The 14897-nt window shown below is 41.5% G+C and overlaps 1 protein-coding gene across 3 annotated transcripts in view; it reads right to left on the bottom strand.

Moving 5' to 3' along the window:
* Positions 1-14897, bottom strand: part of SMAD2 (SMAD family member 2) — a 291794-nt gene that overhangs the window by 236308 nt on the left and 40589 nt on the right. For all 3 annotated transcript variants that reach the window (XM_085629486.1, XM_085629495.1, XM_085629504.1), the window contains exon 4: positions 4233-4518. In XM_085629486.1, coding sequence (XP_085485612.1) covers positions 4233-4465 — 233 coding nt within the window. In that variant the 5' untranslated portion in view covers positions 4466-4518. The remainder of the gene's footprint in view (positions 1-4232; positions 4519-14897) is intronic.

The following is a 14897-nucleotide window of genomic DNA, read 5'->3' on the forward strand; positions in this document are numbered from 1 at the left end:
GCTTTCTTTATCACTACATGATAGGGAGCCAACTCATGAGGAGGAGAAGAACTGGTAGATGCATGTTCCCACTCTGGGGTCGTATCCAGTCCACTGGCAACCTCAATGCCCTCAAATTCGTCCGGAGAAGTAGAATCCACCTCACCTTCTTCCACCTCTCGATATCTTCTTTCCTCCAACACCCTCTGGGCTTCCCTCCTCGACCGGATTCGGGGAACAGACGTCGGCGACGTCGTACGCGGCGTCGGAGGAACCAGAGGAGCCGGCGTCGACGGCGCCAGATACGGCGTCAGCCTCGACGTCGATGGAGTCGGCTTCGGCGGAGTCGGCATCGGCGTCGATGGAGCCAGTCTCGGCGTCGAAGGAGGATCCGAAGCCTGCCGAACCTTCCGAGGTCGATACGAATCCACAGGTGGCGCCGGAAACTGCCAAGAAGGCGCCATCGGCATGAAGGGCATAAAGGGGGCCTGAGCATACTGCTGTGGCACCCCCATTGTAAAGGCCATCGGACCCACGGGACCAGCTGGTGCTCCGGATGGGAAGGCCGCCCTATTAAAAATGCCATACATAGCATTCAGGAAATTAGCCGAATCCGTACCCGGGGACGGGAACTGAGGAAAAGGAACCTCTTGTGGGGCCACTGGCACTGGCTCCGCAGAATCCTCCACTGGAGCCTCAGATTCTTCAGGTACTGGAACCGACTCTTCCTGCTCCTCATGCATAGAAGCATCCGACTCCACACGGGCCGGAGTCGACGTCTTAGACGGAGCCGAAGACCTCGACGGAGACTGAATCGGAGTCTGCTTCCTCGAAGGAGAACCTTCCGGAGACCTTGAAGGCGAAGGAGAAGGAGACAAACCTTTGCTCCGACATCGATGAGACGAAGCCGACCTCGACCTCTACTTCGATTTCTTGGACTTCGAAGATCGACGTCTAGAATGTTTACTTTTTTTATGGTGTTTCTTCGACCTCGACGACCTCGAAGTCGATGACTCCCTCTTCGATCTCTCCTTCTTCCTCCCTCTCTTTTCCTCACCCATCTTCTTCATGAAGAGCTTGGTCTTCCTTTCCTTGAGTGCCTTCGGGTTCATGCTTTTACAGCATCCGCACTCCTCCATATCATGCTCCGAGGAAAGGCACCATAAACAATTCTGGTGAGGATCCGTAATCGACATCAGGCCTCCACACTCCCTACAGGGCTTAAAGCCCGACTTCTTAGTCGAAGACATTGTCGAAGAAAAGAGAGATACACGACCAAACTACAAAGTAGCACTGGAGAAAAACCGTTGCGCGTCGAAGGCGCGGAAAAAAGGGAACTGACGTCATCACGCCGACGTGGGCTTCTTATGGCTCCGGTGACGTCGATCGGAGTCGCGTGCGGAGTCGGTGTATTATGATGTCGCCCACGTCGACGTGGAATGCTGGGGAAGAAAAGTTCTATGGAATGCTGGCGCAGGGGATATTCACAAGGTGAGGAATCCACTGGCAGATGTATCCATCAGAAACGTTGTTACTTGCAAATGATGCAGCACCATCTCTCGCGACTTTGCTTTGAGCAGCCCGTCGTACAGATAGGGAAAAACAGGCATCCCCGATCTTCTGGGTGTGCACAAGAGATTTCACAAGTGAAACCTAAATATAAACCTGCCCTTGTGTAATGTAACATGTAAAGTGCTCCAATGCCCTTGGACTGAGTTCACACTATATAAAACAGCAAAAATAAACAAACAAGAAAAAAAGCAGGTTCTATCCACAATCAGGAGCTGAATCGGTTAATAGATGCTCCTCTTACCTAGTACCTGAATAATTACATTGAGGCCAATTCACAAACTGCATTTTGTGGTAAGTTTTACAATACTACAGTTAGCGTCCTACAAAATGTTATTCACACATCCAAGTGCGGAGGTCACACCTCTGATTTTTTTTGTGTGTGTGTGGAGAGCTCCACCCCAACTGCAGAGTCCTTGTATAGGTACACGTTTTAGTAGTGAATGCGTAAGTTAGAAAGGGGAGGCAATTTCATCAGCTTAGGTTCTCCTCATCTAAAAAGCTGGGTAACCAATCCATAAAATCTATCAATCGTCACAAATACTTAAGAGAGAAGGGGTTGTCACAAAAAATTATTTTCTATTCGAAATCTACCGCAAGGTTTCTCGTGAACAAGTGGCTACCGAAGATTCCAAAACAGGACATAGACAAGGAATGGTCCTAATTTTTGAGCTCTCGCAACAGAGGATTTGAGAAGCCTGGCCGAAGTTTCGTTTTTTAAACTTTTACAAGACAAGCACTGGTCACCTTATAAATAGCACAGGGCTAAATTATTACCCTCCCCATCTTGTTGAATATCTGGCAACGCGAAACACGTAATGGTTCACATTCTATTCTATGTTCACTCTTACTTCTGAGATTCAATTTGGCACCAACTTAAGGCCACAAGCGACCGAAGATCCCCCAGGCACGACTACTTACCATGATACATAGGAGACAGCGGAAATCAATAATCCGAAGAAAAGGTGGTTGGTTTCAGCCTTGGCTGTAGCTAACCTGTGCTGCGATATTGGAAAGAAATCAAGGCTCAAGGAAGATATTGCCAAAAAACAGACTGCCTGGTACGAGCTCTTTTCTAAAAGAAGTGAAAGTTTTTTCTACAAATCCACTCAAGAACTGCTGAAGAAGCGCTATTTCTTTAGCATCCGGATGGTGGTAATGTCCCGCCCCATGGCCTTCCAGAAATCACAATAGTCCTCAACCCCCTCATAGAAGCACAATAGCCTGCACCATCTTACAGATGCAACATTTACAGTCATCACAACCAGCACCTCTGCTTTTCTTGCAGACAAGCTCAACCTCAGCACACTCACAACCAGGACATCAGACTGAAGACTAAGAAGTGACAAAAAGAAACAAAAACAGGCAAGCATGACTTTTCCATCAAAGCTCCCAGCATCATGGAACATGTCCCTCTTGCTGCTCCAATTTAGGAAAGAGTTAAAGACTCACCTCTTTTAAAAAGCAATACATCAAAGTGAAGTAACAGTAAACATCTGCTCCCAGTGCCTAGATACCTCTCCTTTCAATGATTGACTCTATTCTTGCCTTTGATCCCGTGCAGCGCCGACTGTCTTTTTGATTAAGCTGGCACTATACAGATACCATATATTCAATTTTTAGTTGTGTAACTCAACTCACTACCTCATCACATGACCCACATTACCACACTCCTGTTACAGCATCAACCAAAAAAAAATAATAATTGTGTTCACACAGTGCAATCCCTTCTCCCCAACACCTCACCTACAAACAGCACATAGGCCAACACAGTCAGATTAACCTTTTAATGTGCTTTATAAGCCGCATTAGGGTAAATAAAGATTACTCTGTAGGGATGAACTTGATGAGAATTAAGGAAGAAAAAAGAAGAGAAAAGAAATATTAAAAAATTACACATTAAGGGACGATTTCCCTTTAAGACATTGGGGGCAGATGCAGCTCTTTACTTGTGATGTACAGTACAAAGGAAACAATACTGTACAACAAGCGATGCATTCTTAACCCAACGTCAAAAAGACAGCTGTCTCAAATAAGTCTGTTCATGTTCATTGCATTATTCTTTTAATCTACGCAAGTTTTGGTGCATGTATATGGAATCGTCCTTTCTTAATTTTTAAGGATATGATATGATAGGCTTTGCTTAACAGACAACCCAGCACATTATGTGGCAATAAATGAAAATCTCATGCAAATAAACCAATCTCCTGATTCTTACTTTAATTTTGGAAGTACATTTTATGTAACAAAGCATTATGGATTCACAACATACCAGAACACCTGAATGGGAATGACTCAGTCACAAACGTAGAATTTTTGGGCAACCAATAGTTACAAACAGCTGACAGAGTTGACCAAGGAAAATATAATCTTAATCTCTAAAGTGGAGATCCTCAGTAAAAAAGAAAATGTTTATGTATACGTGTGTGTGTGTGTGTGTATATATATATATATATATATATATATATATATATATATATATATATATATATATATATATATATATATCATTTAGCCAGGAAATACAGATCTAATGCAAGAAAAAAAATAATTGTTTTATTCAGTACAAAAATACAGCAGCGTCCCTGACCCTATTTAAGGATCTTAATACATTTTAGGATTCACACCAGATACAACTACTGGTCAATCCAATGCCCATATGTGCAAATGCATCAGGCTCTTACCTTGGGATGGTGACACATTTTGTATTGCAGTTCTGAGTGGTTATCGCTTTTTCCAGCTCATCCAACTGTCCTGTTTTTTTCAGTTTCTTCACCAAACTTTTTACCGCTTTCTCACACCATTTTTCCTCTTGTCCATTCTGTTCACCACCGGCTCCTCCAGTACCGGATGCCGATTTTTTCCAGCCCAAGAGACGCTTCACAACTGGTGGTGTAAAGGGCAAAATGGATGACATTCTCCCTCCAGACGGGACTCCAGTGGTAAAATGCTAGTTGGCCTCTCTTCAACCTACAGCAACACAGAGAAAAACAAAAAGAATTTGCTCACTTGGAAACACAAGTACTATTGGACCACAATAACAAAGCTGCTATGCCTGAAAAGCATACATACAGCTGTGCACAAAAAAAAAAAATCTATAAATCAACTCTCATCGGTAAAATAAAAAAATAATAAAAGAAATACATATTCTGGACTTACCTTTAACTCGAGACAAAGAGGTAATCAATGGAACTGGACGCTAACGCGAGAGGACCCTGCTCATGATCATGGATTGCCCAAAGGAACCTCACTCAAATAAAACACCAGGAAGTTTGCATAGGCGACAAATAAGTCAACCTGAGTAGCCACACTTCGCCTACTCCAAGATGGCACCCTTCACTGTACCATGGAGGAGTTCCAAGCATCAAGGTAGTCTCATCCAACCCCACCACACAAGAGGTCAAAAGAGCTACCTGCATAATCTTTGCCTCTAAGGTATTCAAATGAAGCATGATCTCACCGGGTAGCAGCAAGAACTAATTGACAATGACATCTTGTGAGCTTACTAACATTGGGGCGAAAATTAGTCACAAGGGTATTTCAAAATAAAGTTACTTCTGTGGAATAGAAAGCAATTTGTGAACTAGGTAAAGTCAAACATATACCATGCTTAAATCAAAAAGGAATCCATAGAATGGGTTCTAAAGTTGTGAGCGGCCAAAACAAATTGGAGGCCCGTAAACTCTCCACTTTGATTAGCTCTTCTCAAAAATATTGCCAAATTTAAGGATGCTTAGACGCTATCAGGCCCATCCCACACCCCACCCAGAAAAAACACATCACAAACTTGATGTAAACAACAACGTACCACCTAAAATAAGTATACAAGAATTATTCTAACTCAATTCTTGTTAAGTGTAAAACACTTTCACAAAGACGCAAGGCATTTTTGGTGCTGTGATTTGCATATCACTTTTTAACTAGGTTATAAAGCTCGAGTATTTTCCTCATTATTTATGGTTTTACAAAAAGTTCCAATTTGGGCTGCATTCATAATCATCCTTGTTGACTCAGGGGTACAATTTTCGATATGGCTAGACTTGTCAGACAAAAATTAGACTTCTGTCAGCCAACACACATTTCACTTGTGGATCTATCAGCCCTTTTGAGCTTTTTGGATAAGATCGAAGGCCAATTTTTTCGTAAACTATGTAATTTTAATACACTGGTTCTAATAGCCGCTATTAGGCTAGAATTTGGCTTCGTAAGCTCCTTTTCACAAGGTCTAGCTAAGATAATTCGTTGGGGATATCAACTAAAGAATAGTGAACCTTTTTCTTTGAGGAGTTTTATCCAACAGGAAATTTTTGTTGGACAAATGAATAAATACTCCATTTGTAACGATTTCATTTTGGCACTGCAACATTTTAATGTGCAAGAGGATTTTGTTTTATCTCTATCTCCTATAGAATTAAAATCTTTTTTGAAGATTTCTAGTGGCTCAATTAGCTATCAGAGATATTAGGATTTGCCGAATGAGAGCCAGACTGGAAACAATAGTTAAGAATGCTTCCACGAGAGTTTCTCAGAAATCTCTCTCTTGTGGAACTTAAGCCACGGTATTCATAGATGGATTATTCTTCACCACATGAACCTCTTACCCCTAAATGATTTATTTGGAAATTGGTCACCTAAAAGGGAGGGTGGAAAAAACTAACTTTTGTAATCAGGCTACTCGATCCTGTTTTGTTTGTATGTCCAGCTCTGATCACATTTCGATGTAGGTGGCTACGTCCACTGTTTATCCAGAATGGCATTAAAAATGTTACATCAGCTAGAGAATTTCTGCTTTGTCCAAAAAATTGAAATATTATGCACTAAACTTTTTTACTTTTATAGGGAGGTTATAAATTTATTTTAAATGGTTTTATTAGATCCCGAGTACGGTTGGTTATACAACTTATTAGTTTGCGTCCGTGCATTTATTTTTTCATTGGCGGAAAACTATAAATATAGGACTGTTGCTAATTCTCTGCTGTTTGCACTAACTAGGTTTGTTTTCCCATCATAAAAATATTTTAAGGGAAATACCTCTGCTGCTTTTTGATGCACTGTAGATCAAATATATGGTGCTGCTATGATAGGATCTCTTTCCTAATTGTACTCCTACTTAACAGGACCCGATTCTTTATGTTCTAGTACAGGAGATAATTGTTTGATTGTGGCTACCCTATTGCTGTTATAATTGTTGCTACATGAAGCATTTTATTCTACAATATGCCATTAGATGAAACTGCCTTTTCATGTTAAACTATTTTTTTTGTACATGTCCTAAAATCCATCATGGTGTGATTATTTTAGCTCTCCTCCGCTGTAGGGCTTTATTGATGTTTAAATAATATCCTAGAGGTGATTTTGTAAACTTATGTCTTTTATGATTACTTTGGTACAAATTGCTGTAATGGTGTAGATGGAATGGTTTTAATGAAGTATTGTTTTAACGGCTGTTGGGTTTATGCTATGATTATCCATGTACGTTATAAGTGGACCTCATTAGAGATCCAAATGCTTAATAAATACATTGAATTGGATTGAGCTCTTTCATCATTTCTGTAGCAACAACATATAAAGCAAGGAAGAATGGTGAATATCTATATTTATGGTGTAATGTAATTTCTTGCATTTCTTTGACATCAATGTCAAAACTGGAGTCTGCCCTGGTAGTCTAACACTGATTTGGAGCAGCCTGTTCCCTGCTTATATGAATCCAAGCCAGACAACAAAATAGCATATAAACACATACACGGATTAAGTCATAATCAGGGAATGATACAATTAGCTCTGACTTCCAAAGCTTAAAAGTTTGACAGACTGAAAAAGAAATTTTCAGCAGGAAACATAAAAAGAATCACATCAATATCATACAAGTTCATCATCAGAAAGTGCAGTGCAATAAAAACCAAACAATGTTTCATGAAATAGCAATTAACAACATTTGAAGATTTGTTTACTGGTAAAAACAATAACATCGAACACTAAATATTGATTAAAACGGTACCGTACAGCATGGGATCAACCTCTATACCAGTACACTGTCGGTGTGGTATCAGTTTCCGCCCAATTGTCCATGCCGCATACATAAATTTGGAAACATCCACCACAACCACAGAAGAGGAGTCACTCTTGCAGATTCTTAGGGCATTTACTTAATCCGTAATTGATACATTTCTAACAGATGGAAAAAGACCACTGTGCCTAGGATTTAAATATTTGGGATAGAAAAAAGCTAATGTTTCGGATGTAGAAGTACAAAAATTGCAAGCTCGCACAGGGTGAATATAAATCGAGAAATTCCTCAGCTTTAGGCACTGATTTGTACATTAAAAAGCACCTTGAGAGGCTACCTCTCTGCTCTCTGACCGGACTGTACATTTTAGGTAGTTATCTTCTCCCAATACCTATAATTGACCATTTTGGCTGCATTAGCCTGAATGGACAAGGGATTCTTCCAAAACTCCTGCAAACCCAAATCGGTCCATGCTCTTTTCATACATCCTAGCCACTTAATCTTTGAAAAGGATGACTGAAGGCTCAAGATGTCAGTAAGGCTAGATCTATAATCTTGGATGTCACTAATGGTCCAGATACGGCCCTAGTACAAAAGCATTCTGAGGGTCACCAACTCTGCAACAAAGTTGGTCCAAAAACAAGGAGTGGAGGGAAAGATCCTAGGAAAGGTTTAGATAAAGGTTTAGAAATGTGCCAGGATAGACTCTTGGACCTCACGGGACCACTCACAAAAATATTTGATATGGCCGAAGAGGCCTATGTGGAAAAGAAGGATCTGGATATAGAAGAATTGAGAGAGTAGATACAAAAAGAGGAATTTGCTTGCTGGGCAATGCGAACACAGCCCTCTCGGTTGAGAGAAGGAAGAGTATCCTTCTTAAGATTGACCCGAAGTTGGCTAAACTGGCTAATAATGAAGGTGGCTTGGAGGCCAAGGAAAGGCTTTTTGGAGAGTCATTTATAAAAGCGATGTCCAAATATGTTGGAGCTTTTAGCTCTTTGCAAAGGTCACAAAGAGAAATTAAGAAAGTCTTTGACCGTAGAGTTTTTGGCAGGGCCGGGCGAAATAGAGGTTGTTAGCCCGGCCGAGAGCAAGGAATCACAAGGGCCTCCTTTTCAAGCGGGTTTAGAGGCTATCATTATCAAACGCAGAGTGGTCATCAACCCTGAAATTTCTACCCTCAAAGACAGAGGGGCAACACGAGAGGAAATAGGAGGTCAAGGGGCACAAGTAAGTCAAGTCCCTTTTGCTATCCATACAAAGTTGGGTGGCAGACTTGCTCAATTTTATCACAATTGGTGTACGATTTCAAAGTACCCGTGGGTTTTTCAAACAGTTATGGGGTATCATACAGATTTCATAGAGGAACCGGTCCAACAAAGATACCCGATTATAAGGTTCGACTCAAAGTTAACAAAACAAGTGGATACAGACGTAAAAGAGCTACTTGCCAAAGCTGCGATTGTGGAAGAGTTGGATGTGACTGTGGGTTTTGTGTGCAATATCTTTCTAGTAGAAAAGAAAGGGAGAGGTATGAGACCTGTCATAAATCTGAGGAAGTTAAACGATTGGGTGGAATACCATCATTTCAAGATGGAAGGAATGCACATGCTGAGAGACGTATTACAGTTAGGAGACTAGATGACTCGTCTGGATTTGAAAGATGCTTATTTAACTATCCTGATTTGCAAAAAACATCAGATTTCTAAGGTTCAGATGGGGAGGAAAGTTGTGGAAGTTTGTCTGTCTCCCCTTCGGGCTATCCTCCGCTGCATGGTGTTTCACCAAAATGCTCCGCCCAGTTGTTGCCTTTCTAAGAGAGAGAGGAATCCGTATAATAATCTGGACAATATCTTAATTATGGATCAAGAGAACTCAAGGGTGGAAGATCATACGAGGTCTTGGTTTTGTAGTAAACAGGAAAAAGTCCTGCTTGATTCAGAGTCAAGAGACTCAGACAAAATAAAGAAAATAAGGAAGGAAAATCGTATGATATTGTGGTTGGATGTGATCTCTTTGAGAATGTTAGCAAGTGTTGTAGGCTTGTTGTCTTCAACTATTCAAGCTATTTTTCCAGGACCTTTGAATTATCAAAAACTTCAAAGATTGAAGAGCAGTCACTTAAGGCGTAGTTTCAAACATTCAGAGAAAATTACAGTTTCAGAGGAAACGAAGTTAGAACTGCATTGGTGGTTAAGAAATATGGAGGCATGGAATGGGAAAGCTATTTTCGGAGTAAATCCGGAATTGATTATAGAATCAGGTGCGAGTTTAACTGGCTGGGGAGCTCGTTGTGGTGCGACTTCAACAGGGGGATTATGGACTGTGAAGGAAAGGAAAATGCATATAAATTGCCTCGAATTACTGGCAGGGTCTTTTGCGATAAAGAGCTTCACAAAGGACAGGGCAAGGTGTTTGGGCATTTTGAGAATGGACAATGTATCTGCTGAGAGATATATGTGAACATACTAGGGGGACCGAGGTCAAAGGATCTGGCAGATCTAGTGAATGTTTTTTTTGGGACTATTGTTTGAGTCAAGACATCCTAGTTCAAGCGGAACATATTGATAGAGCAAAGTTTCGTATTTAAGAAACTTGCTTGTATGCAATCCTCTCAAATAACATGTAACCACAAGTCTTGTAAAATACTAATATTGCATTACATACAAACATACTGTATCTAGGGGATGCTTTTCTATGTGTATTACTAACAAGTAACCAGTGTCTTAAAATGGCCACCAAAGACGCGAGAACTTCACTGCGCATGAGTCTACTACACCTACGTAGTATGACGCCTTCTGTGCCTGGGGGGAAAAACTTTGCAGCTGCCCAATAGCTTTAAATATGGCCTCTTGAAACTCACATGATAATGCACATGCTATCGCTTAAACTAAAACCTATAAGTTCTACTAAGCACTAATGCGAAAAGATTAAAATAAGTAGATGGGAATAGAGTAGAGATAAGTGGTATACAGAAAAATCATTTAGTGTCGCATTCGAACGTGTCCTTTTCTGACTTTATTATTAGTTCATATTTGGGCCTCGAAGGGTGACTGAAATCTTTACCCAACCTGATCCGCGCGCATGCGCATAGAAACCTGCCGGAAACTATGATGGCACACTTGAATTACAGCCAAGGCCACAATGGACGAAGACGCCTGGGAAAGAAAACTATTGACCCGGACACGCAACAATTTTGAATAAAATGTACAACTTGTATTGATCATAATGTGAAATACGGGTGGGAATAAAGCTTTGGAAAAGTAAATTATGGGGCGGAAACATAGAACAATGGCCCAAACAGAAAATATTACTTTTAGTATGGTGTGATGAACTCACCTCCTTGCCCTGACCAATCAGAATAGGGGAAAACACAAATATTGAAACTTTTGGGGGTGGTACACGAATATAGAATAGTATAATTGAGGTAAGTTAGCTAGAGACTTTTGTCAGACCCGTCATTCTGATTCGTCACCGACCCAACACGTATGCTGCTCTCAGACCTTGCTGCTGCAAGAAACTCTGCTTGAGAAAACAAGATACTGATCGATAATCTAATCAGCTAGAAGGGGATTTCGGAAGAGGGACATCCGAGGAGAGTAGTACTAGAGAATGGTTTGACGCTGGCGTTGCACTTTAGAAGAGGTCACCTTCCCAGATCTGAATCTGTGCGATCCTCCGTCTATATCCTGTCTTGGGAGATTCTATCTGGCCCATCTTCAAGGAGTTGGGTTCATCGATCACTTAAGTAAATATAATTCTGCGAATCCTGTCCTTGTACCTATTCTCTCTTGTTCCCTTTTTACAGGTACCATTTTCATTGATCATTACTATGACTTTGCTTTGATATTTGACTTTAATTTGCCTATTGGAAGAATGTGTTTAAACTGTAATTGATTCTGACTCACAAAATTATTGACTTAGATAAAGATTTTTAAACTTTTGAGTTTGTGGTTATTTCAAGTTTAAAGTTAAATGTCATTTTCTACCTTAAACTATCTCAGCTACCTGATTGAGTAAAGGAATTACTAAGGAGATCAAGTTGGTAAGACTTGGTAAAGGTAAATATCAAATTACAGGTAAAACTCAAAATTGATGTCAGCGGGGTTTACTAGCTTATCTGTGTGAATGTTATGGGCCTAGGTGAGTATTAGGTATGTGTGTGTGTGTGTGTAACCTGAGCTGGTGACCCACGCTCCATCAATATCCCAGCTTTGAAGAATGTGAAGGCAGATTGGTGCTCGAGGAATTACAAGGACTCCAGGAGAAATACCCAACTAGGGACATTTTTCAGTTGGCGTCTGGACCCGGAATCAGCCCGGATAGATGCTTTCAGGCAGGATTAGAGGTGCCTTCGTCCCTATGCTTTCCCTCGATTTAGAATGATAACATGAGTAACCTTGTTGGTTCGGAAATGGAAAGAAACAATAGTTTTGATAACTCCGCTTTGGAAGTCTCAGGTCTGGTATCCAATCCTTTTAGAAATGTCGATAGATTTTCCAATCTTACTATCCTCGTTCCATGACATCCTGATAGGTCCGTTAGGGGAACGTCACGATCTGGTGCTATCAGATCAGTTGAGACTGATGGCATGGAGAATTTCAGGAGAGTATGGGAAGTGCCTGGACTTTCGCAGGAAGTGTCAAATCTTGTCAGGGAATCCTGGGCTCCAGGAACCAGGAAAATGTATAGACTAGCATGGGAGAAATAGTTACGCTGGTGTCTTGAGAGGGATTTTGACCCCGTTTCAGTGGATGTAGTTAGTGTAGTCAATTATTTAGCAACCTTGTTGGCTTCTGGTTTGGCTTATCGTACTATCAATCTACATAGATCAGTCATTGCTGCTGGACATGAACTGGTTAATGGAGTATCTGTGGGACAAAATGCTTGGTTAAAAGGTTAAATGAGAAGTGTTAAAGAGTTTCTAAACCCCCTGTGGACAGATATTAGTCTGTTTAAGATGTGTCGAAAGTACTATCATATTTGGAGAATTTGGGAAATAACCCTAGTTTGGATTTAAGATTTTTAAGTGGAAAGTTGACAATGTTGTTATGTCTATTGTCTTTTAGAAGAGTTTATGACGTGAAAGCATGGAGGTCTGTTCTAGGATTTTTAACCCAGAAGGTATATGTTTCTACCTGTGCAGAAGAACTAAGACAAATTCAGAATCCATTTCCTATCCTTCTTTTGATCAACATGAATGTTCATGTGTTGTACGTTGTTTAAAAGAGTATGAAAGAAGAACTTCTAGTATTCGTCCTTTAAATGAGAAACAACTTCTAATATCTTATAGAAAACCACACAAGGCTGTGTCTAGTCCTACTCTTGCAAGATGGGTAAAGAAGTGATGAAGAATGCTGGTGTTGGTGTGAGCAGGTTTGGTGCACATTCAGTGAGAGGTGCTTCTGCCTTGAAAGCATTTCTTCTGCACCTCTGCTCCACGACTCCCAGCATTCCACGGGCTCCCCAAAACCAATTCAGAGGCTGCGCTCATGCTGGTTTTACCCATCATGAAAGCAGCGCCGGGATTAGGCGGAGCACCCTGGTTTGGCGCTCACTAAGGGACTATGAGCTTGTGCCTGTCTCCACCTAGCTGCTCAGCAGAGCTCGGGTGGAAAGATCTAAGTACAAATTACTGTTTGGCCGTCCTAATACGGCCGGCCAAACCGTTATGCGCACTTTACAGCAGTGCCACCACTCCTCTTCCTTTCTGCAGCTGCCTGGTGTTCACGTGTCATCAGAATGGATGGCTACACCCCCGCACTCGGCTGAAGAAAGCGCGGAAAAATAAAATGATAATAACCTGTTTTATTATCAATTTATTTTTCATGTTCTCACTGCTGCGAGAGCAGTGAGACAATGCTATTCCGCCTTAACGGCGGAACCACCTCTGTGGAGTTCTTAACTCTCAAATGCCCCACAGTTGATCCTCTTCGTTGGATAGGTCTTGAGATCTAGCACAGTGTTCGTAAGAAAGATTAAAATCATCCATGGCAATTACACAGTGAGATCCTTAAAGTCCCACCAGGGTCTTATCCAATGTGTACAATGTTGGTGGCTCAAAGGATTTCCCTACACTTCTGATGAAGATGTTAATTAGCACAACAGACGCACCTTTAGAGGAGGAGAAACCTAACCCTCCGATATCACTGGATTACTGTTTAAGTCCGGTTACAGAACAGGAAAGGGATACTCTCACCCACGTGAGCAGCCCGCTCGATGGATGTCCTGCTACTGATCCACTAGCTGGGATCTAGAAACTCTTAGAACCACACCTGTATGTTGGATCTATGGTCCAAGTCTCCTTAAAAGGGCATAGTAGGAAGGCGGGGAGGATGCCTCAAGGTATCGGACCTCTTTCATAATTATGATATATTGACCTTTGAACACTACTGGCGCGATTTTAACCTACATACCACAGAACACTATCATGACCTCCAACTTCAGAATTGGGGACTGAGCCCAGAAATAAGAGAAGCAGCAACCATAGAATTAACACCCATAGAAAAGTTTTTGAGGAGGGTGGGATCATCAAGGGGAGTCATCTCTTTCATATATGCATTATTGCTGCCGACATCACAGTCACCTAAACCCCGCTTTATGGAGTTTTGGGAACGGGTCTTGGGAAATGAGACTAGCGAAAGACAACGGAAAAACATTTGGAAAGACATTACCAAAAATCATTCCACGGGTGTGAGAGGCTCGTTACAAGACGTTCTATAACTGGCATCTCTATCTTAAAAAGCTGAAACGAATAGTACCAGGGAACTCTGATAGGTACTGGAGCGGCTGGAGGCTACTGGGCAATTTCTGCCACCTTTGGTGGGACTGTCTGACGATTTGCCCCATGCTGGGCAGAAATCCTGGCTCAAATCAAAAAATCCTTAGATATCCAATTCCAGATACGCCTGAATTCACACTCCTGGGGCTAAGATCGGATTCACTGCAGTATCAGACCAAGGAGGACAAAGCCATTATGTGGGTTGGCTTGGGGGCAGCCAAAGACGCGATTGCGACGGCATGGAAAAAAAAGAAGCTCCCGCCATTACTCAATGGCATGCTGGCCTTTGGAGAGCTCTTGTAATGGAAAGAATGGCAGTCATTTTTAGGGATAATTTTAAATATTTTGAATACTCATGGGGTCTTCTAGAGGAATATCTATCGCGGGGCCTACCATTAACATGTCCACCAACCATTACACTGATTTCAATTTTAAGAAATGAACAAGACGGCTTGAACAAATATGGTATTAGCCTATTAGGGCCGAACATAGACTACTCTCCTCCTATTGTTGGTAAGAATACATAATGAATGACCATCCATTCCTATTCCATCCAAC

The sequence above is a fragment of the Triturus cristatus genome, chromosome 2_1 (genome assembly GCF_964204655.1).
Source record: "Triturus cristatus chromosome 2_1, aTriCri1.1, whole genome shotgun sequence".
In the NCBI taxonomy this organism is placed as follows: Eukaryota; Metazoa; Chordata; class Amphibia; order Caudata; family Salamandridae; genus Triturus; species Triturus cristatus.